At 40.1% G+C, this 24,349-nt stretch overlaps 1 protein-coding gene across 1 annotated transcript; it reads left to right on the top strand.

The window, feature by feature from the left end:
- Positions 1-12,649: 12,649 nt before the first annotated feature.
- On the top strand, positions 12,650-13,576 carry LOC109173987. The gene has a single exon (XM_019323302.1). The coding sequence runs from the start codon at positions 12,650-12,652 to the stop codon at positions 13,574-13,576; it is 927 nt and encodes a 308-aa protein (XP_019178847.1).
- The last annotated feature ends 10,773 nt before the right edge of the window (positions 13,577-24,349 follow it).

Raw genomic sequence — 24,349 nt, 5'->3', positions numbered from 1 at the left:
TGAATTAATTTAGTATAATTACTATTTAGAAAATAAAACTTATAGCTTTTAGAACTATAATAGATTTTTAAGATGAGTTTTTTATATAAATATTTTTTGATAAGTTTTACAATTATTTATCTATTGAAATACAAGTTTGTCAACTATCAAAGATCTCATGGTCAAGCAACATCAGTGTGCTTCTCTCAAATGGAAGACCACATATTTAAACACCAATGAGAGCATTGACAATATTACACTATAACTTGAGTCAGTAGTATTAAAGAAAAGGGTGTTAGTGCCTCATTTAAATAGTTTATAGTTAAGCTATATCATACTATTCTTCCAGAATTCCCGTATCATTGTATCATCGTATGACTAATAATGGAATACTTTAGTATATAATTCTGCGCTTGCAAAGAAATATAAACTTTAAAAAAATATTTGGAAATATACTACATATAAACAAGGAAAATGGCACAACACTTTTTTCTCTAAATTATTTATGTATTTAAATGATTCCCTCAAACATTTTGAAAGTGACTTTTTTCCCAATCCCTATTAAATAAGCGTTTGAACTCTTAAAATTAATGACAAAATAAGTATTTCAAATCACTTTTATTTTCTAACAAATTATTGCTTGAACTATTCAAATTTTGCAAATCATTTGCAAATATTATATGTATTATTTGAATATTTGTGTTTAAGTCTTTAACTTTTTTATTAGAATTATCTTAAAATTATAATTATAATATTTATAAATGGTATCGGTTCTTTTTCACATATATTCTGATTCCCACATATAAGTAATAATTTGTTGGAGATGAAAAAATAAATAAAATACCTAGTTTGTTATTATTTTTAACAGTCCAAAGTCCAAACGTCCATTTAATAAAGAGAGAAAAAATTGTCACTTTTAAAATAACTAAAGGAAGAATATGGATACATAAATAATCTAATCTAATCTAACTCTATAATAAAGCAAGAACTTCTTGCCAATAAAATTCTCCCGCCCACTTAAAACGCAGTCGTTTTGCCCATAAGTTGGTGTCTATTGCATTTTACCGCTCACGTAATACGATTTCGTTTGCTGAGAAATGTATCCATAATTCGGCTAATTAATGCTGTCTTTATAAATGTACAGATTCCAATATGATTATCCTTTACTGTAATTGTGTTGTACAAGGTGAATATACAACTTTTTAGCTTACCAATGCAGATATTTTTAGCTTACCAATGCAGATAACTTCTGAGAAATCGAATGGTTTTTAACCTTTCAAAGTAGACCACTACTTATATGTCTATATATATTTAGACATATAAAGCCTGAAAAATTGAATTGTTGCTCACCTTTAAAAGAAGACCACTACTTTTATATATATATATATATATATATATATATATATATATATATATATATATATATATATATATATATATATATATATATATATATATATATATATATATATATATATATATATATATATATATATATATATATATATATATAGGCGAGTTCAGGTGCGTCGGTGTCTTACGGTGCTGCGGTGCGCATCACCAATAGTTCAACAAATATACACCATCAACATTAGGAAATACAGCACAGAAAACAGAGAGATATTAGGTACGCATCACCAAACACACACCATTAGGTGTGAGTAAAAACACCATACAGTGTTCGGAAATACATCATTGGGGGTGGTGAGTTATATGGTGTATTTTTTTTTGGGACTGTTGTGTATTTTTTGATGTTTTATTGCATTTCATTGTGGTGTGTTTCCTTACACTGTTGGTGCATATTGTTAACAATGTTGGTATATAACTTTTTCCTCTCTCTCTCTCTATATATATATATATATATATATATATATATATATATATATATATATAAAGTCTGAAAAATTGAATGGTTATCTACAACCATATTAAAAACCCCTTGATATAATACAAACAATAGTTCCAAGACTGCTTCATCATGAAAACTCTTCGAGAGTTGTAATTCAAAATCTGATTGTTGCCTATAAAAGGCTACCTTCAGATTGTGATTTCCTGCTGAATAAACCTGTTCTGCCCATCACCATTCTCCATCTTCAAAACAGTAGTAAAATGCCTTCCATGTTCATTGCTGTCAAAGATATCCATTATGTCCACAACCTCAAAGGAATTAGAGTTCGTTGTGTAAGGATCTATGATGTGCCTGAAAAGAGGGGAGGGAGTACCATCAAGAGTATGGAGTGTCTGCTCCATGATGATCAGGTAGTTTTCTTTAGTTTTTTTAGTTACTCCATTGTAAAACAGAAGCATGTTTACATCTTCATTGTAAAACAGAAGCATGTTTGTTTCATAGAAGCATGTTTCCATCTTCATTCTGCAAAACAGATGCCTGAAAATTTTATTTAAGTAGATAAGCAAAGACTGCATGCTACTCTTTTAAGCATACTGTATTTTTTTTTTTTTTTTTGTTAAACATGCTTATGTTTTTTATAGTTTTTTGGGTGAAGTGCCAAATAGCACCATGAACCAACAATGAAATGTCATCCCGCATCCTAATCTTATATAAGTGATTATTCGATTCACAAACCAAAAAAAATTGTCCGCCTAGCCTTTTTAACAGGTTTCCCGGTTGCCTAGATGACATGGCTCCGGTTAAAATCTGACGTGCAAAGAAAAGGTACGAATTTCGCTTATTTGACGTTAAAATCTAACAGGTTTCCTACGAATTTGGCTTATTTATAAAAGATTCATCGTCTCCCTATCGTAAAAACGTATTGTAGACGAAGACGACTGCCTGGGTTTTCCGTTTCCTCCGTCGACGACCCAATTTCAGTTTCCATGATCTGTAGACGAAGACGACCGAAGCTCGCAGGCAGCCTAGATCACTCTCTTCCAAGTTTCTCATGATCTGTTTCTTCTTTTTCCGATCACCTGTCCCTGCCTGTACCTGTGATGCTATGATTTTTCGCATTTTATCGATCACTTTAACAATTCTCCTAATTCTTTCAATTATTCTTTCTGGATTAAACTGTTTTTAATCGTTGTTTCTTTTGATTTTCAACAATATTACTATAGATTTTCCAGTTTGCACTGTTAATTTTCCAGTTTGCACTGCCATAATTGCTGAATTCCAGTTCAGCTTGCATTGAATTGTTGTCATATTTTCCAGTCCATTTTAAATTTCTGCAATTTTTAATAGTTGCCATAATTGCTGAATTCCAGTCCATTTCATTCTTGGGGAAACTTGCTGATTTCCAGTCCACAATCACTAGTGCCTAACATGTAAACCAATTTCAGTATTGGGGAAACTTGAGATCAGTATTACAAATTGTAATCTTAAAGCAACTCAAACCACCTAAATTGGGGAAACTTGAGATTAGTATTACAAATTACAAGTCGCGATAGGGATTTGCGATTTAGGTTTCTTCAGACTTCGATATGGATTTGATTCGAAATACGCAGAAAATGGGTTGATTTCGCCTAAATTATTACAGTAAATAGCTGACTGGATGCCACATCTACAAAATAGGACATGTCGCAGCCAAGTCACCGCCACATCACTAACTTATAACCTTTAACTTGAAGGTTACCTGTTAAAAAGGCTAGGCGGACAATTTTTTTTAGTTTGTGAATCGAATAATCACTTATATAAGATTAGGGTGCGGGATGACATTTCGTTGTTGGTTCATGGTGCTATTTGGCACTTCACCCTAGTTTTTTTATTTACTTCATTGCAAAACAGAAGCATGTTTATGTAAAAATTGTAAAACAGAAGCATGTTTCCATCTTCATTCTGCAAAACAGATGCCTGATAAATTCATTTAAGTAAATAGGCAAAGACTGAATGCTACTCTTTTAAGCATACTGTATTTTTTTTTCCAGGGAGATTATATACATGTCAATATTCAGAACAAAGATGTTGTAAAATACAAAGAAGTCTTAAAAAAAGGCCAGCTCTATGAGATAAGAACTTCTATGCTGTTACAAATTATTACCTGTACAAGGTCACTCAATACAAATATATGCTGAAGCTCAATTATAAAACAGAAGTCAAACAGATAAATTCTATAGGCTTTCCCCTTCTTATGTTTCGGCTAACAAGTTTTGTGTCTTTGAAAGATCCCAAGGAAGTGAATGACAAGGAGCTCATTGGTAATACACTTCTACTATTACTAATACAACTGCTTAGACATATAATAACTGCTTATATTCTTTGAATATTTTTTTCAGATGTTATACGTCGTGTGGTGGAGATATATAATCCCATGGACAAGATTGTGGGTGGTAAAGCCACAAAACTGATTGACTTTCAAATATGTGATAATGCGTAAGTTTTATTCTTAATAATGTGAAAACTAATTATTTGTCTAATAGGTCTGTTTTGCCTATTTCCTATATATATATATATATATATATATATATATATATATATATATATATATATATATATATATATATTTAATAAACTTATTTAGTTTCCTGTTCTACCTACCCAAAACAGTGACAATTACTTGATGTGTACCTTGTGGGATTCTCATGTTGAGTCTCTACTGCCATACTACAATTTAAATTCAAATGAACCAGTCATTGTAGTTTCAATGTTGTAGGGCAAAGGTGGTTAGTGGTGAGTTTTGTAACCTTAGACATATTTCTTATTTTGGACTATGTCAACAATGCTATGTTTTTTATGTGTACTTTTTTTGTAGGTGAGGTGAGAATAACATCTTCATATGATGCAAACTAAGCTATGGTTTAATGCTGACTTTGATGAGTTCAAGGACTTCAGATCTCAGTTAATATATACACTGCTTATACTTAGTTTATGTAATAATTTTTAAACAAGTTTAATATTCTGAAAAATCATTTTTACTTTGTGGAAGGTTAAAAGTTCAAGAGACTCCAAGTCTGAGCATTATCACTCTTTACTAATAGTCCACAGGGATTAATAGTTTCCAAAAGGGTGAAAGAATTGTGTCAACAATCTTTGATCTCTATAAGCTGCAAGGGGTTAGTTTACCATTATGCATGTTTATTTGAAACTATGATGTTATATTTAACATATTTTATCTAACTATTTTTTCAGGATGTGGATTATTATGTGCCTGCTGAAATTATGGCTATAGAGGCTTCTACAAGAGAATGGTACTACATGGCCTGCATGACACCTGGCTGTAACAAGAAGCTTAAAAAAGCTGAAGGGTCCCTAATATGTGAAAAGTGTGAAAAACCCTTTGAGGAATGTACGGCTAGATATAAAGTTTCGGTTAGAGGCTTAGACAAAACTACAGATGCCCCTTTCATGCTCTAGGATAGGGAGGTGGGAGAATTGGTTGGCATCCCTGCTGTTCTTTTGTATGAAAAGTACAAAAAGGTACTTCTATTTGTTTAAAAAAATTGTATAATATTTCTATAATATGACTTATATTTTCACAAATCCTAGCACTTATCAGGCTGATTGATGTTGACATCCCCACTGAGCTTGAGGTACTGATTGGTTTAAAAATGGTGTTTAAAGTGGGGATTAAAAGAGCTCAAATGAAAGGGACTAATCCAGCTTTCAATGTAATGAGGGTCCTAAGGGATGAGGAGTTATTAGCTGCTTACTGTGCCAGATTGTTTGAAGATCAGGACAAAGATCTCATGTCACAGCAGATAGAAGAGGATGAGAACACTTCTGAACATTCTGAGGTGAATTATATTGACCTAAACCCTATTTTTTCTTCAAATTCATTTAGCATTTGTTAATTTTTTATACCTATTGTTTTGCAGGAAGCCTCTAAAGAGAAGAGGTCAATAGTCCTGCTAACACACAGCCAACACAATCCCAAGTGAATGCTAAACCTGACTCACCTACTACTAAAAGGTCACTGCTGGATCAGTTTTCATCCTCAAAAGGGAGCAAAAGATCTAAGGAGGCAGTCATTAAGAAGGAAAAGATGAACTGAAGTATTTCATAACATTTGTGAAGAACATTCTAAGCATAGTTTACTATGTTTATTTTTTATTTATTTTTTATTTTTTTATTCTGAAATGCATTTAATTGTTTTGTTGACTCTTTTGTTTTTATGATAATGTGGTAGACACCAAAACACTTTATTTTTGTTATATTATTTTCTTATTAGTTGCTATTATTTTCTAAGTTTTATTTTCTGTTTAAGTAAAATAATTGTTGATTATTATCTATGTTTTATTTTGTTATTCTCTGTGTTTTATTTTCTATATTACTTTGGGATCTTATTGTATATTCTCTGTTGCTATTATTAGCTCTGTTTTTTTTCCTGTTTACCAATACTTTAAGGTATTGGACTTAAACAGGGTTTATGGCAAGTTTCCTGATGTACAATCAGAGCAACCTGTAGCTGGAATGGCTTGAAGACAAACAACATATACTATAGTGCTTAGAATGTGTCTTGCTATGTATAGACAATGCTAAAGCTTTAGAAAATTTAGTTTGCCTTTAATAATGTAACCTAAGACAGTTGAAGTGTAGTTCTAATTCATTTCTGAGATATAATGTACTATGCGTGTTTTAATCACATACCTATTTCCTTATTTATGTCTTCTTTCTGTCAAATGCTTATATATCTTAAAATAGATAGATATATTTCAAACCTAGGATGGAAAAAACCAAGGATAACATTACTGCTTGGACAATGACTTAAAAATAAACAAACAGTTCACATGTAAAATAAACACTTGCACTTTATAAGATAAATGGCAAACAATATCAATAACACTCCCAAATATTGACTTAACATATTGAAAAGCATTACAAAATTGTGGTTTAAAATACAAAATAGGCATCACATAATTTTCCATTTTCACATATTTTACTTACTAAATATAGTATAATATATATCATATTATTATACAATTTAAGAATACAAAATTATTAGTGAGAACAAACATTATCATACAGAGTTCTGTAAACAGAGCACATCAAAACAAACAGGTAGAGTCAAAAGTGATATTAAACAATTCTCCATGACAATCATTTGTAAGGTTATTGCCACAATCAGTGCAAAATGGCAATCACTTTGGTTGGACAAATAACTCATCTAGGCAAATACTTTATGTACAGTAAAATTCAGCTCCTTCAATTTTAAAAATAATGCATCACATTTTATTTATAATCTCATACTTTAGTTGAACTGGAACTAAAGACAGTATTTGCTATAATGTAGTGCTTAAAAAGGGCACTTTTGATGTATGTGGATCGAGTGTGTATTATAATTACTCATCTAGCTTGATACGTTAAAAAAAAAAATTCAGCTCCTTCAATTTTAAAAATAATGCATCACATTAATTTATAATCTCATACTTTAGTTGAACTGGAACTACAAACAGTATTTGCTATAACTTAGTGTTTAAAAAGTGGGCTTTTGATATATGGATCGAGTGTGTATTATAAATTACTCATCTAGGCAAATACTTAAAAAAAAAAAAAAAAAAAAAAGAAGCTCCCTCAATTTTAAAAATAATGCATCACATTTATTTATAATCTCATACTTTAGTTGAACTGGAACTAAAAAAAAGTATTTGCTATAGTTTAGTGTTTCAAAAGGGGGCTTTTGATATATGAATCGAGTGTGTATTATAAATAACTTTGAGTATATGACTTCTTTCTTTTGTTTTGGACTAAAATATTGAACTGTAATGGAACTTAATGAACGAAAGGGGTTTCTCTAATTATATGCCCAGTGCATTATGAATGTTTAAAAATAAGTTTTGTGAATTTGTAAAACTTTGAATTTGTAAATTTATTTTTAGTGTAGGAATTTTTGCGCTCTATTCTGTGAAATGAACAGTTATAGCTTCAAAAGGTGTAACAAGTTTTTCAAAGACTCCATGGTGTCGATTTGACAATTATATTAACAATATACTACAAAGTGCTTTCAAAAAGCATTTTTACAAAGACTAAAATCTATTAATACACCACAAATGCTTTTCAATTTCAAAACATGTACAAATAGGACTTAAACAGCTAATAAAAAATGTGCATCAAAAATCTTTTACATCAATGGCCAAAATCTGGGAAAAAAAGTATAGTTATTTCCTCATAAATAATCAAGGGAAAATGGCACTTCTTCCCCCTAAGTTATATACTTATAGCACTTTCTCCCCCTGAATTATTTAAGTGGCTGTTTTTCCCCCTGAAATGTTAAATGGACATACTTACCCTTAAAATAAATATTTAAAATAAATATTTAATTTATTTTCCTTCTCTAACAAATTATGACAATAATTTGGTTCAAACCAAACAAACACTATAGCAACCAAACCGAAATATTCCAATTACAATTTAGAATCGAAACTCGATATTTATAGTTTATTAAAATCGCGAACCGAAACGGACGATTCATGTACCGAACTGAAAAAATAAAATACATTTATTGTTGAATTTAGACTATTTAAAATAAAAAATAAAATTTTAAAATAAAGACGGTTCAAAATCCCGAACCGGATCCAGAACCGCCGATTCACGGTTCAAGATCCAATTTTTTTTATTCATAATTTTAATGAATTGAAATCCAAATATTAGGTTCTAGATCTTAATCATAACTGGAAACTTTTAATTCAATTGCTATAGTGTCCGGTTCAGTTTGATCTGAACCGTGGTCATCCCTACGTATACGCGATAATTTGTTGGAGAAGTAAAATAAATAAAATGTTTACTTTAAGGGTAGAAATGTCAATTTAATATATCAGGGGGAAAAATTACCACTTTTAAAAAAATTGAGGGGGCTAATGTGCTTACCTAAATAATTGAGGGGGAAAAATGACTATAAGTATATAACTCAGGGGAAAAAAGTGCCATTTTCCCAATAATCAATAAAAAATATACCTCATTCTATAGGCATACAAGAACATTAATCGAATTAAAGAGCAGACACAAAATTAATGAAAAAAATTGCAATGTGATGCACCAATAATCGAATTTCGCTAATTTACCAAATAGAACAAATTTTTAAATAAAGCATAAATCAGAACACTTGTATTTTTTTTTTTTTTTGAAATCGTGTATTTAATAACCAAACTAAATATTATAGAGTGTATTCATTTTCTGTTTTCATATGATGAGGCCCGTCTAATAAGCTGAATTAGCCTGCTACTAACAGAAAACAAATAACAATTCAAAACACAATTTGGCATCAAAATTCACTATCATCATTTGCCATATTATGGCATCAAACAAAGTAGTAATCTCCTAACGAAATTTATGAGTACTTGAAAATTTGGGAATCCAGGTATTTAAGTAACAGATGAAGTAGCTCACACTTTAATATACTCAATCCCTTATATGAGGCCTAGCTAAACACGTACAAGAAGTTTACTAATAAAAAATTTAAAGCAAAACAATAGCATCAGAATTGTGAATCATCATTTGCCAAATTCTGGGAACAAAAAAGTTAGTAATCTCATTCAAAAATGAAAAGTAGGACAATATTGGGAATCCATGTATTTAATGAGCAGATAAAGTAGCACACACTAATAGCAATTTCAAGAAAAATTGAACAGTTATACTATAATTACTCAACATGAAATAAGACAACTAAAATTCACACAACTCATACTTCATATATATCAAAGACATGCTATCAGAGTGGTGATTACACACATTTTCAGAGCAATGAGGCAAATTAAAACTTCTACGGCACAAAGAGGAAGCATTTGATTGACCAAAAAGGTACAAAAAAGTTAAATTCTTACTTGACTTTTGCTTTTTATACTTTCCACAACTTACAGTTTACTTCATACACCTTGAAATGTTGCACCCTACACCTTCTGTCCCTGCAAAACAGATTTCTGTAACAAATCAGTAGATATTCACAATCATATCTTAACCATGTATCTAACAATTACACATGATGAATAAGTCTTAAAATGCGATCTCTAAAATAAACGCAGAATGCACTTCAGATATATAGTGTAAGCTATCAATTATGAAATTATAACGATGTCTTAGATCAATGCAATAAAATCTGTACAAATCATCAAACAGAAGCATAAACCATAAGAAATTCTAAAAAAATGGTAGATTTACTTAGCTCATATGTTGTTTCTGAAATTAGGGTTTTGGACGATCATCTCGAACTCATCAAAGCAGAACAATCGAAGCTAGGAAACATGTTATGGTTACGATAGAAGAAAACCCTAGCTTCAAAAATAGAATAAACCTATTTTATCGACTGGTTATACAAATAAAGAGGTAAATACCATGATGGTAAATACCCTGATTGTTACGATAGAAGAAAACCCAAGCCGGGCACAAAGAATGCAAAAGTAAGTTGAAGGAAACAAACAGATGGCTTCAAGGCTTACGAATCCATCTTTGGTTTGTACTCCCTCGCACTATAACCAAAATATAACTCGCAAAACACCCTTGAAGCCATCTATATACTATAGAGGACATGCTTTGTGCCAAGCTTTTGGATAGAGTGAGAGATGGGCAGAGGAGTGCGAGAGAGGTGGAGGAAGGCGAGAGAGGTGAAAGGATTGTAGAGAGAGGCGGAGGAATGCGAAGGGTGGGGTAGGGTAGAATTTATATTCCGGTTTAGTGGGTCGGGTAAGTAGGGCGGGTAGTTTGAAGGCGTTTGGGTTAGTATTGTGTTTTGACTAAGCTTTGGCCTTACTTTTACCACTTTTATTTAGTAGAATGGTCTAATTAATTATTTGTTGTGTAATAGATTAATAGGATATTGGTAGGATATATCCCGACCGACATGGGTTGGGATTTTCTTGTTGTTTGTGCGGGATCTTTGGGTCGGGCTTCATTTAGCCAGAGCGGTCGGACCCGACCGCTAGACTGCCCGACCGATATCTTTTCCCGGTCATCATGCCTTCACCTTATGAAGAGACGAAGAGGATGAAGAGAGGCACGTGGCAGTGCTATGCGTTGACAGAGAGGGCTCACCGGGTGAAGACGCGTGGAGGCTACGTGGGTTACATGCCGGTAGGCCGGAAGTTTGTCTCCGGCCAAAGGCTATAAGTACCCACGGCGGCTATAGTGAGGGGGACTTTTGGACGATCAATATGTTATTTACAGAGCTGCCCGACTGCAGTTAGTCGGCCCTCAGAATAACCATCTAGATTGTACTAGGACCACTTTTGATCAATAAAATTCCCCTTTACTACTATTATTTAGTCTCATTCAGTACTTTGACTGCACTACGTTATTTGTACTATCATTTTGGCACCGTCTGTGGGGACCCGGTACAAAAAGCTATTGTAGACGAGTACCAGATCCCGATCATCACCATGTTTCCGTTCATGTACCAAGCACCGGAGGATGAGGAAGCAAGTTCATCCGACCACGCTTACACTCAACACCAGGGTCAGACAGTTGACCGCAATCTCAACCTTTCACCTCTTCTATCGGCAGCTCCCAACCCGATCAATTATATTCAACCGGCGTATCCAACGCCCGATCAGCAGTATCCGTTCCCAGTGAGTTATCCATATCCAGTTCCACCACCTCAATATGGATGTTGGTCCGGAACTCCAATGTATTATCCACCGGCTGGTTACCTGCCATACATGCCTGCGTACATGGCTCCAGCTTCCGCTCTCCCGAATTACCCGACCATGCCGACCGAGCCCGAGCTTCAGCCCGCTCCCCGGGCTAGGCGCTCGGCTCGCTTGAGGTTGGGGTCTCAGGGGCCAAGGTCATGGAGGAACCACGGTAGGAAATGTATAGTCAGGCGGCTGAAGAGGTCGAGTTAGAAGCCAATCGAGCGAGTACATTTGAGTGACTCCGACTAGCAATGAGGCAAAGGTTGGGACCGCAGGACCCAAATAGGCGCTCGGTTGATTCTCCCATGCGAGCAGCCAGTCAATCGGGGTCGTTAGGACATAGTGGGGCTCAAGCACATCGTCGTCGCCAGGCTCGGGAACCAGCCCGCACGGTCGAGCAAGACGAGACCCGAGGAATGTTAAACGATCTTCGAGCAGAATTCACTCGCTGGCAGAATGAGCATGCCTCAAGGCCTCCTCCCGATCATACCGCTTCATTATTGCGGACACACTTCACGGCGGAGATCATGGCTCAACCTTACCCGCTGGATTTGCGCATCCCTGGGAACAAAGAGTATAACGGCCGGACAGACTCGGAGGTACACATCAACACTTACTATAGCAATATGTTGATGATGGGAGTGACTGACGCCGTGATGTGCCGGACTTTCTACTCGACGTTTTCTGGTCGGGCGGCCGAGTGGTTTTGAACGTTGCAGCCGGGATCCATTTCTGATTTCGCCAGTTTGGCGACCAAGTTTACTCGGAAGTTTGTCACTTCCAAAGTTGTCCAGAGGCCTTACATGTACCTCGAGAAGGCTAAATAGTTGGAGGGAGAAAGTTTGACCAATTTCCTAGTCAAGTGGAAAGCGGCGGTCGGAGAGGTCGAGCCTATGGACGACCTAACAGCCATTCACATGCTGCATATTTCTCTCCGGGCGGGTTATTTGTATCGGGATTTTATACTCCACCCGCCTATCACTTATGAGGAAGCACTTCGTAGAGTGACGGATTATGCCAATGCTGGAGAAGAAAATGCCGTAAAACGCTCCCAGGAGGTCGGATCTTCCCGGAAAGCTTCCGCTCGGTCAAACCATCGGTCGGCTGAAGACCATCCCCGACCACGAGCACGGCGTTAAACCGATCGGCTGCGGAAGCCATGCAATATGCTCAGTCCTGCAACCTTATTCGTCTACCTCATCCGGGACCGGATGGGCCAGATAAGTCGAAACATTGTGCTTATCATCGGTGTGCTGAGCATGACACGGAGGATTGCACCCATCTGAAACAATTGTTGGAAGACTTGCTCCAATTAGGGAAGTTGGATAAGTGTGTGGGGAAGAGAGAAGAGAGTAAAAAACCATCTGACAGGAAGGATCACAGACGCTCCCATCGCCCTGATCGATCAAACCAAGACCGGAGAGATCAAGGTCGGCGAGATCCCGATCCACCTTCGAGTGGTTGGCAAACCTCAAAGCCGACCATTCATGTTATATTCGGGGGCTTGGAAGACGCTTCCCAAGCTCGAAACCCTTGCCCGGTCGCGATTGTCGACTCCCAGGAAACTGGTAAGAGGCAAAAGATGGAGCCGATCACCTTTTCTTTGGAAGATCAACCCGAGAGTGGAGACACCGGGATGGAGGCGCTTGTTGTTACGATCGACATCATGGGAGTCGACGTACAAAGGGTGATGGTAGACACCGGGAGCAGTGTTAATGTCCTTTATTTGGACGTTTTTGAGAAGCTAAAACTTGACCGCCGGGAGCTGATTCCGGTCGGTGTACCCCTATCAGGATTCACCGGGGCTACCATTCGTCTTGAAGGGAAAATCGTCCCCCCGGTCGAGCCAAGGACTCCGCCCAAGTCAGTCAAGACCGAGATGGAATTTGTGGTCGTGAATCTTCATTGCGTCCACAATGTGATCCTAGGCCGCCCGGCCATTATATCTATGCATCACCTGTGCATGAAGTTTCCCACCCCGGCTGGGGTCGGAGTTCTACGCGGTGACGTTCAGTCGACCAGGAAATGCTATACCCGAGCGGTTAGTCGGCGTGAAAGACCGGAAAGAATAGCCAGAGCCATCTGAAGAGATAGAGGAGGCTCCTTTGTCGGAAGGTCGGCCGGAGAGAAAAATAAAGATCGGTCAGGCTCTCACCCCTGAACTGCGATTGGAAGTGTTAGCAATCCTCTGGGAATTTGCCGATATATTTGCATGGGGGCCTGAGGATATGCCCGGAATTGATCGAACAGTGATTTGTCATTGGTTGGCCGTAGACCCTGTTGCTAAACCGATCGTTCAAAAGACTTGGCATTTATCATCCGATCGCCGCGAGTTTGTTCGTGAGGAAGTAAAGAAAATGGCCGCAATCAGTCACATCCGCCCGGTCACTTATCCCGAATGGGTGGCGAACATTGTGCTCGTCCCAGAGCCTCCATCCTGGAGGATGTGCATTGATTTCACTGACTTGAACAAGGCATGCCCGTTGGATCCTTACCCGTTGCCGAGCATCCATCAGATGGCTGATGAGATGGCCGGGGCCGAGTTGATGAGCTTCTGGACGCTTTCAAAGGTTATCATCAGATTATGATGAGCCATGAAGATGAGAGCAAAACGGCGTTTGTCACGCCTGATGGTTTATATTGCTACCGGGTCATGCCGTTCGGTCTACGCAATGCAGGAGCAACATATCAACGCATGGTCAACATGCTCTTTGAGGACCTGCTAGGCCGGACGATGGAAGCTTACATTGATGATATACTGGTGAAGAGTCGAGACCGAGCGGACCATACTCGGGACCTCCGACAGTGTTTTCAGATCATGCGGACATACCAGCTTCGTTTGAACCCGACCAAATGTACATTTGTTGTGCAGACCGAGAAGTTTCTCGGCTTTATAATGACGAAGAGGGGGATTGAGCTAAATCCTGCCAAAGTTAAAGCAATCGTCGACATGGAACCACCCACAACCGTTCGGGAAGTCCAGCAATTGACCGGGAGATTGGCAGCCTTAAGCAGATTCCTCTCGAAATTGGCTGAGCGCGCTTTACCGTTCTTTAAAGTGCTCCGAAAGGTCAATGGGTTTGTGTGGGATGAGGAGTGTCGTCTGGCTTTTGATGAGCTGAAAGAGTATTTGATGTCCCTGATCGTGCTGTCTAAGCCCGAACCCGGGAAGTGCTTGATGTCTATTTGGCTGTGTCCAATCGAGCTGTAAGCGCGGTGCTGTGCCGGACAGATATAGAGGGGGTGCAGCGACCGGTGTACTATGTGAGCCACGCTCTCCACGGTCCCGAGCTTCGTTACTCCCAATTGGAAAAGGTTATCTATGCCTTATACAGAGCGGCGAAGAAGTTGGTTCCCTACTTCCAAGGACGAGCTATACGTGTTCTGACAGACTAGCCGATCGGTGCAGTCCTCCGCACCGCTTCATCATCCGGGCGCTTAGTCAAATGGGCATTAATGTTGACACAATATGCGATAGACTACCGACCACGCCCTGCGATCAAAGGCCAGGCTTTGGCCGATTTTTTAGTTGTGTGCACCGCTCGGGATACCCAACCTCCAATTAAAGAAGATCCTGAGGCCGCTTGGTGGTCGTTGGCTACTGATGGTTCAAGTAGCAAGAAGGGAGCGGGCGGAGGAGTTGTGATCACGAGCCCGGAAGGATTTAAAGTGTATTATGCCTTGATGTATCAGTTTTCCCCGACCAATAATGAGGCAGAGTATGAAGCTTTTGTCAATGGATTACAGTGCGCTCGGGATTTGGGGGCTGAGTACATCGAGGCACAGACCGACTCAGCGTTGGTGGTCGGGCAAGTCCTTGGGGATTACGAGGTCAATGGAGAACGGCTACAAGCTTATCACGACTTGGCCATGGAGAAGCTGAATTTTTTCCGGGCATACACTATCCGTCATGTTCCCCGACAGGATAATGCTGATGCAGACATCCTGTCGAAGTTAGCACAAGACGCACCCGAGCATATGTCAAAAATTGCCCGAATTTTGGTGATCCCGAAGCATAGTATTCACCGCCTACTGGTCGCACCTATCAACCGGTTGAGGAGACATGAATTTCCGATTTAATGGAGTATCTGCAACATGACCGTTTACCATATGATCCACAACGAGCTCGAAAGGCAAAGTTGAGGGCACCAAGATTTCAGGTGCAAGATGGCCGGTTGTATAGGTGGTCGTATGGGGGGTCCTTTGCAGAGATGTTGGAATTCCTTTGAAGCTGACTTAGTTATGAATGAGTTGCACTCAGGCATATGCTCGTCACACCAAGGAGGCCGATCGCTTGCCCGGCGTATCATGGTGATCGGGTATTACTGGCCGTCCATCCAGCTAGATTGTGAAAAGCTTGCTAAGAGTTGTGAAACATGCCAGTTGTACGCCCGGATGCCTGGTCGTCCGGCAACCTTCTATCAGCCGGTTATGACCGCCATCCCGTTCGCTCGTTGGGGGGGGGGGGGGGGGTGGATATTTTGGGGCCTTTTCCACAGTTGTCCGGGCGACGGCGTTTTGTCATTGTGGCGATTGATTATTTCTCTAAATGGATTGAAACCGAACCCTTGGTCACGATCACTTCTCAGCAATGTGCCAGATTCTTGTGGCGGAATGTTATCTCACGGTTCGGTGTCCCCGTTCACTTGATAAGTGATAACGGTCGACAATTTATCAGCCAATATTTTCAGAATTTCTTGGCAACGATCGGGACAACCTCAATCCGATCGTCGGTAGCTTACCCGCAGGGCAACGGCCAAGTCGAGAATGCTAACCGAACTATCTTGAAAGGTCTGAAGAAGAAGTTGCACTTGGCTGGTCGTAGATGGGCCAAAGAACTCCCATATGTGCTTTGGACATACCGCACGACCCCTAGAGAGGCAACGTTGAAAACACCGTTCGCCCTCGTTTATGGTGCTGAAGCGCGTTTACCAATCGAAGCATGGATCCCGACCGCTAGAGAACGATCGTTCAATGCGGAAGAGAATGAACATTCTATGGCCGTGGATCTAGATGGTGTGGAAGAAAAGAGGGAGATTGCGGCGAGACGCATGGCCGAGTATCAAAAGAGGGTGAAGAGCACTAAAGACGTACGGGTTCACCCGAGATATTTCCAAGTTGGGGATTACGTTCTACGACGACGAGAGGCAAGTCGACCTTTGGAAGGGGGCATGCTAGCTCAGAATTGGGAGGGACCATACGTAGTCACAGCGGTCGTTCGCCCGGGCACTTACCGGTTGGAAACAACGACCGGGCGAGTGATCGAGGGTACCTGGAATTCTGAGAATCTGGTTTTATTTCGACATTAATGTCGTCTTGTAACTTCGGATGGGGTGGGGGCTCCACCTGCGAGTGGACACGCTCATCTTTTGTTGTACAATGTGTATTACTATGTCCGTCTGCGAACGGGAATAAATTTGTAATGTCGATCGATGATTGGTCGCTCGTCTGTGCACGGCGGCTCGACCGACTACCAATATATGTAAATAGCAAATAGTTTGGTTAAATTCCAAGTTATTCGGATCGTGACTTCATCTGATCAAGATTCAGCATCAACGATCCAGTTGGGCGAAAGCCCAACGACCACAATGTCGCTAAAACTTGCCCGAGTATACCGGGATTAAAAAATTCGGTTATAGCCGATATAGGTTCACCTCTGCCTCGGGACCGACCGATAGGGGTAAAAGCCTTATGGATTTTAACATCCTCTACATTTCATTCGGGCGGATTCTAGCGTCCGGAGTAAAACGCTCATCATCGGCGAACGGTCGTGTCATGCCATCGCTCGGGAGAACAGGCCACCCGGGAGAGCATAGCCCGATCAACCTTCCTTAACTACTCTCGCACTGATTCGTTCCTCATGTCTTCGACAGTGGGGGCTAAGGAGAGTTATTAGGTTGATCATAAAAATCAAATTAATTAGGTTGATCGTAAAGATCAAATTAAAAACATTCATATCGGACGAAGTATAAGAGAAGCAAAAAAGTTCGTTCATTCATAATTTAAAAGTTGCCTGGCACAAACGGGACCGGGCTCCTGATCAAATGAAGTTCAACAAAAAAGAGATATACAAGACTGGTCGGAATCTACACGACCTTTCCTACGTCCTTCTCGCCGGCGTTCACACTGGTCTCGGCTGGGGCGTCCGTGGCAGATGTTTCAGTGGACGGCATCAGGCCGGGGTCGGGAACCTCGTCCAAGAGAGTGGTCAACACGGCCTTTAGGTTGTCACCATCGAAGACCTCCTCCATGATGGACCGGGTTTCCTCCTGCATGGCTCGTTGGCCGGATTTGTAAGCCCAGTGGCCAAACGACCACACCTTCTCTTCCCCGAGCTTATTCTTCATTAGCGCTCGGAAGAATTTGTCAGCTGAGGGCTCGTCGCGGCAAAGAAACTTTGCCAATCCTTCTAAATTACCTAACCAGGTCTTTAGCTCTCCAGCCTCCTTCAGCGCAACCCGGGCGGCCTTCTCTGCGGTCGCCTGGGCCTCCTTGGCCGCCTTCAGCTCTTCTTGGAGCTCGGCGTTCTCGGTCTTACGCCGCTCGACGACTTTCTTTATAGCTTCGGCCTCATTGGCCAGTAGCGCCCGGTATTGGAGGCTCTGGATCGCTCGGGAGACGTGCAAAGTTAGCCGGTTAGCTCGAGTGAATAAAGTTGTAGAAATAAAACCAAAGGAAATAAAAAGACAAACCTCGATCAGGTCTTGGGCACCACGCTCGGCTATCTGCGTCGGCGTCCACTTGCTTCTGTCTTCCCCGACCGGCCGTAGATTGGTCAGTCGGGTGATGAGATCTTGGTCCCCGGTCGGAGGGCCTTGCTTGCGATGGCGCTTAAGGGCGCCCGCCTCTTCGACCTCCTTCTTAGACGCCGGCTCTTTGCCTTTGCGCCCGGCCACTCGAGGGGCCAGTACATCGGTTGTGGTGTCGCTCGTCACCACGGTAGATGCACCGACCGGTTGGGCGGTCGGGACGTCAGCATCAGCGACCTTCTGCTCGGCCGATGCCTCGGCCTCAGATTTCTTTTTTCCGAGCGTTAGCTTAGCTCGGTGGGCTCTCAGGGTGCTGGTAGTCGGAAATCGACTCATCTCTGCAAACAAAAACACAAGGTTAAAATAACAATAATCAGTCGGCAAAAACAGTTGGGAAAATATGCTTAATGTTAGACCTTCGTCGGTTGGCTCGATTTGTGGCGCCGCTACGGCGATTGATACACCCGTCGGCTGGGGCTTGTACTTTTCCTCCTGATCGTATCAAGGTGGTGGCAACCGGGCGTTGTCGTAAGCCTCCCGCGACCGGAAGATTTTGTACTAATAGAACTCGCTGGAGATCCGGAAGGTTGCCTCGCGGAGTGCTCGGGTCTCGACCGGTTGCGCTTGTTTTCTGTAATGGGTACTCTAAGTCTGGTCGACTGGGAGGATCCATGGGTCGTACTTGATCAAGAAGATTCGGCTTTTCCATCCTCGATTATTCCCGGGCAGATCATCGATCGAGCATAAGTCGGCCCGGGATTGAACCACTAGGAATCCGCTCCCATATTTAGCTGCCAAAGGCTTGACTTGGTAGATGAAGTTGAATAGCTCCATCGAGCATGTAACATTGTGCCGGGAGCAGATCTATGGAAAGCATGCCAAGATACGGTGGGCGTTCGGGCATATCTGAGCGGGTAGGACTCGATAATACCCTAGGAAGGCGGTCAAGAGGGCGGTGAATAGGAATGTGATCGGGGCTAGCAGCGAGTCGTAATACATCCCGATCTATTTCCCCTGGTGCCGTTCCTTTATCCCGCCTAAACTTCTACGCGTATCGAATTGTACCCGGCCGCTCAGCCTTGCCGAGATTTTTGCCGCTTCGTTGGTAGTCAGCTGGCATTCTTGGTGGTCGACACTCTCACTGTTGAGAAAGATGAATTCTAGCTCAGTGGCTGTAGTTGCGGTCGGCTCTTCGTCGACCGGGTCAGGAGTTGCTTCCCGACCGTGGGAAGGACCAGGGGCCTCGTGATCCGCCCCGATAATCCTCGTTGGCGTTTCTCGAACGTCCTCGGTCGGAGATTCGCGACTGCTTGTCGAGGTGTCGCTGCTGTTATCGCTATCGCTCGACCCGCTCGAGCTAGATGAGGTCCCCGAGCTAGAAACACTCTGTTGCTCGGAGATTTTGCTCGGTCGTTGGACTTCCTCAACGACTTTGGCCGAAGACTCCTCGATCTCTATCTCTTCGCTCATTTCTTCGACTGCGTCGTCGTAATCCGCTCCCGAGATGTTCTGACTATCCGAGTCTGACATATCCCCTTCACAAAGGAGATGGTCGGTTCAGCGGAACGGGTCGGTTACTTTGGTCGGGGTTAGTAAGTTATCGGGGTCGATCATTGTGTGAAAACTAAAGAAAATAGCTTAAAAAAAGAAATGAAAGATGAATGAGAAGTGGCTTACCAATGTAGTAAAGCTTGTCGGGAGGTTGAAGGCTGCTGCTCGACTGATGCACAGTAATTTCTGATCGGGAAGCTCCGGTTGATTCTCACGGGGTGGTAAAAGTTAAAATGAACCTCAGAGAGGCCTATATATAGGAAAAATTTTGGCGGGAAAACGTGCAAGTGGGAGATTTGACCATTGCAGACCTCGAGACGCTTATGGGATGACACGTGGCATGGAGAATGATAGCTGGCCGGTCGGGATCGAAGCCCGAGTGACAAGGACTTTACATCCTGTCTCGTTTTCTCCCGGTCAGTCCAAAATGCCCCGGGCTGGGGGGGCTCTTGGTAGGATATATCCTGACCGATATGGGTTGGGCTTTTCTTGTTGTTTGTGCAGGATCTTTGGGTCGGGCTTCATTTAGCCAGAGCGGTCGGACCCGACCGCTAGACTGCCCGACCGATATCTTTTCCCGGTCATCGTGCCTTCACCTTATGAAGAGACGAAGAGGATGAAGAGAGGCACGTGGCAGTGCTATGCGTTGACAGAGAGGGCTCACCGGGTGAAGACACGTGGAGGCTACGTGGGTTACATGCCGGTAGGCCGGAAGTTTGTCTCCGGCCAAAGGCTATAAGTACCTACGGCGGCTACAGTGAGGGGGACTTTTGGACGATCAATAGGTTATTTACAGAGCTGCCCGACCGCAGTCAGTCGGCCCTTGGAATAACCATCTAGATTGTACTAGGACCACTTTTGATCAATAAAATTCCCCTTTACTACTATTATTTAGTCTCATTCAGTACTTTGACCGCACTACGTGGATATTTATACTATCAGATATCATATAATACTTATGTGCTAAAATATTTTGTGGACCACGGTCTACACAATTTTAACATTCCATGTATATTAGATACATTTTTTTAATAGATTCAACGAACGATATTTTTGTACTAAAGTCATATTACTTTTTCATTGAAGGTACATCTTTATAAATATAATTTTAGTTGAGGACTATTAAAAATTTACTTGTGACGGAATGTACTTATGTAAGGAGCTGATATACCCATTTTATATTCAAAATATGCTTTATATACTGGCCCACAGTCATTTGGACTTAGGAATTTTGTTTACAATTTTAAGTTGTCTAATCATTTCAAGATTACTAAAGTAAAATTTATTGCTCCCTAACGGTACATTCTATAAAATAATCCCACATTAGGTTATTCTAAATGTACTTGAAAATTATTTTACTTATGTAGTTAAATACGAAACACATTGTTGCCTAACAATATACTTTGTAGTTAGGGTGCACACCATATGGTGGACCATGGTCCATGAATTCATCATCGTAATTATGTTATGAGGGCTGCAATGAAAATTTTACTTTGAAATCTATGTTGTATAATATTGATCTAATTACTTATCTTGACTTACATATATCTCAGAGAATTTAGAAAATTTATCATCAACAAATGTTGACGCTCTCGGTACAGACGAAAGTACTTCAAGTATCCCTAGAAGATTTTCAAATGGAAACTGTTCTACTCAAAATGTTACACCAATGAGTACCATAACAAACGGTAAAATTATTACATATTATGAAGATGCACATTTAAAAATCTTTCAAATATCCATATCTAATTATTTTAGGGTCCAATTCTTGGTTTTTTTTTTTTTTTTTTTTCTCTTTGTCTATTCATAATTTGTGTTTAATGTAAATATTTATCTGTGTAATAAAGGTACTTGCAATATACACTTAAGTGGGCGGAACATAACACAAAAATTGGGCTCAAACAATTCAAAGGTTTTTATTTTGGGAGACTTACAAGACTCAATATCCTCCGTACCAACATCTATATTAACTAGTAACTTTCTATACAGATCAAAATTTTACCTTTTAATTTATTAATGTGAGACCGTAGCTCATTTGCTTTGAACATTGACTATTGGTTTTAGCACCCAACATAAAGGAGCAATGCGACAACTGTTACAGAACATATCGAATCTTAATAGTGGATGCCAAAAAATACTCGACGATACTAATTGTTGGAGTACTAAACCTTCAAATGCTGTAAATAGAGACTTGCTATCAGCGTTTGAAGAAGAATCTCTAGCTGCACCGATTGTTACAACAGATAATGGTTCAAGCGGTAATTAATTCATTCATATATATTTGCTGTGATTAGTTAATTAGATGTTTACTTTGATTATTTTTTAGATTTTAGTAATTATTTTTTCTAAGTCGATATTACTGAATTCTAATCTTTTCTAATCTTTGAAATTGCTTAACTATAAAAGTTAAAAAATTTCTTGATTGACATATGCTCTGAATTTAATTGTTAAACTACTTTCCGAACTTGGACAATGATTACTTAGCTGGTTTTTCAATTTGGTCTACCTATTAATACCCAGTTCTAATCCTTAGGCGATATTAACCAATTATGCTTTGAGTTAATTCCAACCATGGTCCTCTGACTATGTTAATTTTTCACAATTGGTTCTCGAGTTTTAATTTGAACAATTTAGACTCTTGACTTTCGAAATCTTTTAAATGTTGGTTCTTCCGTTAAATGAAAGTTAAGTGAAAGTTTGTTTGAGGGGTAAAGTAGTAATTTCACCTGTTTAGAGTAAAATTCATGATTGCCACTCTCCCTTCCATATTGTATACGGGACATGGCCCTAAATTCACTCTGTATATGCAAGCAACGACAACGACGATGACAATTGCGGCGAGGCATCCAACGGCAGTGGTGATGAAATTTTTTATCCCAAGATGTTGATTAGTTCGCTGCCATTCTTTCTAGCGTTGCAAACAAGTCCAGTCCGCCGGAAATCCCCGACGTCGTCATCCGACATAATTGAGACTAAGGTCCTTCCGCCCGAGAGTGTCGGAATAGAACAGCGATGGAAGATGGTGTTTCGCGTTTGGTGGAAGCAGAGGTTGGCGAATCTGAGGGATGCATTCGCGAAGTTTCCGGAAATCACACCCTCTCTGAACCGGACCAGCATAGTCTTGCATCTGGCGATAGCGTTCTTAGAAGACAAATTCCGGTACTTGTTGGAAGTTTTGAGAAACCAAATTTGGTTTAATCATTATAAGCAGGCAGATGAGGAGGCCAATGGTGGAGACAATGAGGAATATCCAGAGGATGTGGTGAGGACTGAGGAGAATGAAGATGATGGCCGGCGCCACATCCTTCTTGGCCTTCTTTTTATGCCTTTTTGTTAATACTACAAAATTATTTCTTCGACAAATTCCAAAGGCCGAGGATGTTTCAAAGCCCGTGAATCCGCTTGTGTTTCTTCTGGGCTTCATGCTGGGGTCCATGGCAGGAGCATATTATGTTTTGGTTCTGATATATATGTGGCTCAAATATCATATCACTCCAAAAGACCAACCAATATGAGAAATAGCAGAGAAGATCTCGTAGTTTCCTGGTTTTATAGATGTTAAACATATTAAGTTAGAGCTATTGTCGTAATAATAAATGTATTATTATATGAATGTAGCGTGGTGCTTGTTCCTAGTGGTCATTAATATGCTCATGTGTGTCATGTATCATACATGATGTATGTTCTCCCCGTATTGAGCTTCATGTCACAACTCAAGTTGTCTAATTTCCTAGTTATCTCTCCCATAGTATTTTAATCTGCTAGAGTTAAAAACTTTTCAGCCAGTGTGTGTATATATATATATATATATATATATATATATATATATATATATATATATATATATATATATATATATAGAGAGAGAGAGAGAGAGGGGGAGGGAGGGAGAACCCTCTCAAATACAGAAATGCTCATCCCCTATTCATAGGAATATTCGGAATATAATTCCGATCGATGGTGTGTTCAACATGGGGAAGGGAATGGGCGGGTGGTTTGATCCTCTGTATTTGTTGTTCCCTTTTTGTCATGATCAGGTTTGGTGGAGAGGGGAATCTTGTCCCTTTTGTATGGGAAGAGCATTGGGGTAATGGAGGTTATTGGTTGAGGATGATAGATATGAGGCTTTGTGAATGACTGAATCTAGTGATAAAAGATATGATGGCGGAGAGTTGGCCTTGAGAGTGGCGGTTAGCAACAATGGCAGGGAGGCGAGCATTTGTAGAGCTTTCAATTGATTATGGTGGGTAGCGAAGATAAAAATTTTCATCACCACTGCCATTGGATGTCTCGCCGCAATTGTCATCGCCGTTGTCGTTGCTTGCATATACGAATCATAAACAGGAAAGGAAAAAGTAGGATTGGTGGATACCAGAATTGTGTACATGAAATATTGGACCCTAGACAAGAAAATTCGACATTAGGGAGTCCGATTCTCTTATTATTGAAATTCAGAGTTTTCCAATCCGATTTAATTTTTTTTTTTTTTTTGTTATTCCAGATTCTTCTATGCGTGCGGAAATTATTGGAGACACAACTTATTCAATCTAAAATTCGGA

This window comes from Ipomoea nil, unplaced genomic scaffold (genome assembly GCF_001879475.1).
Source record: "Ipomoea nil cultivar Tokyo-kokei standard unplaced genomic scaffold, Asagao_1.1 scaffold0146, whole genome shotgun sequence".
Taxonomy (NCBI): domain Eukaryota; kingdom Viridiplantae; phylum Streptophyta; class Magnoliopsida; order Solanales; family Convolvulaceae; genus Ipomoea; species Ipomoea nil.
The sequence above is the reverse complement of the archived record's forward strand: the minus strand, read 5'-3'. Positions and strand labels throughout refer to the sequence as shown.

Coding starts and splice junctions, on each gene's coding strand:
- LOC109173987 (XM_019323302.1), top strand. CDS start 12,650: ATGCAATATGCTCAGTCCTGCAACCTTATTCGTCTACCTCATCCGGGA.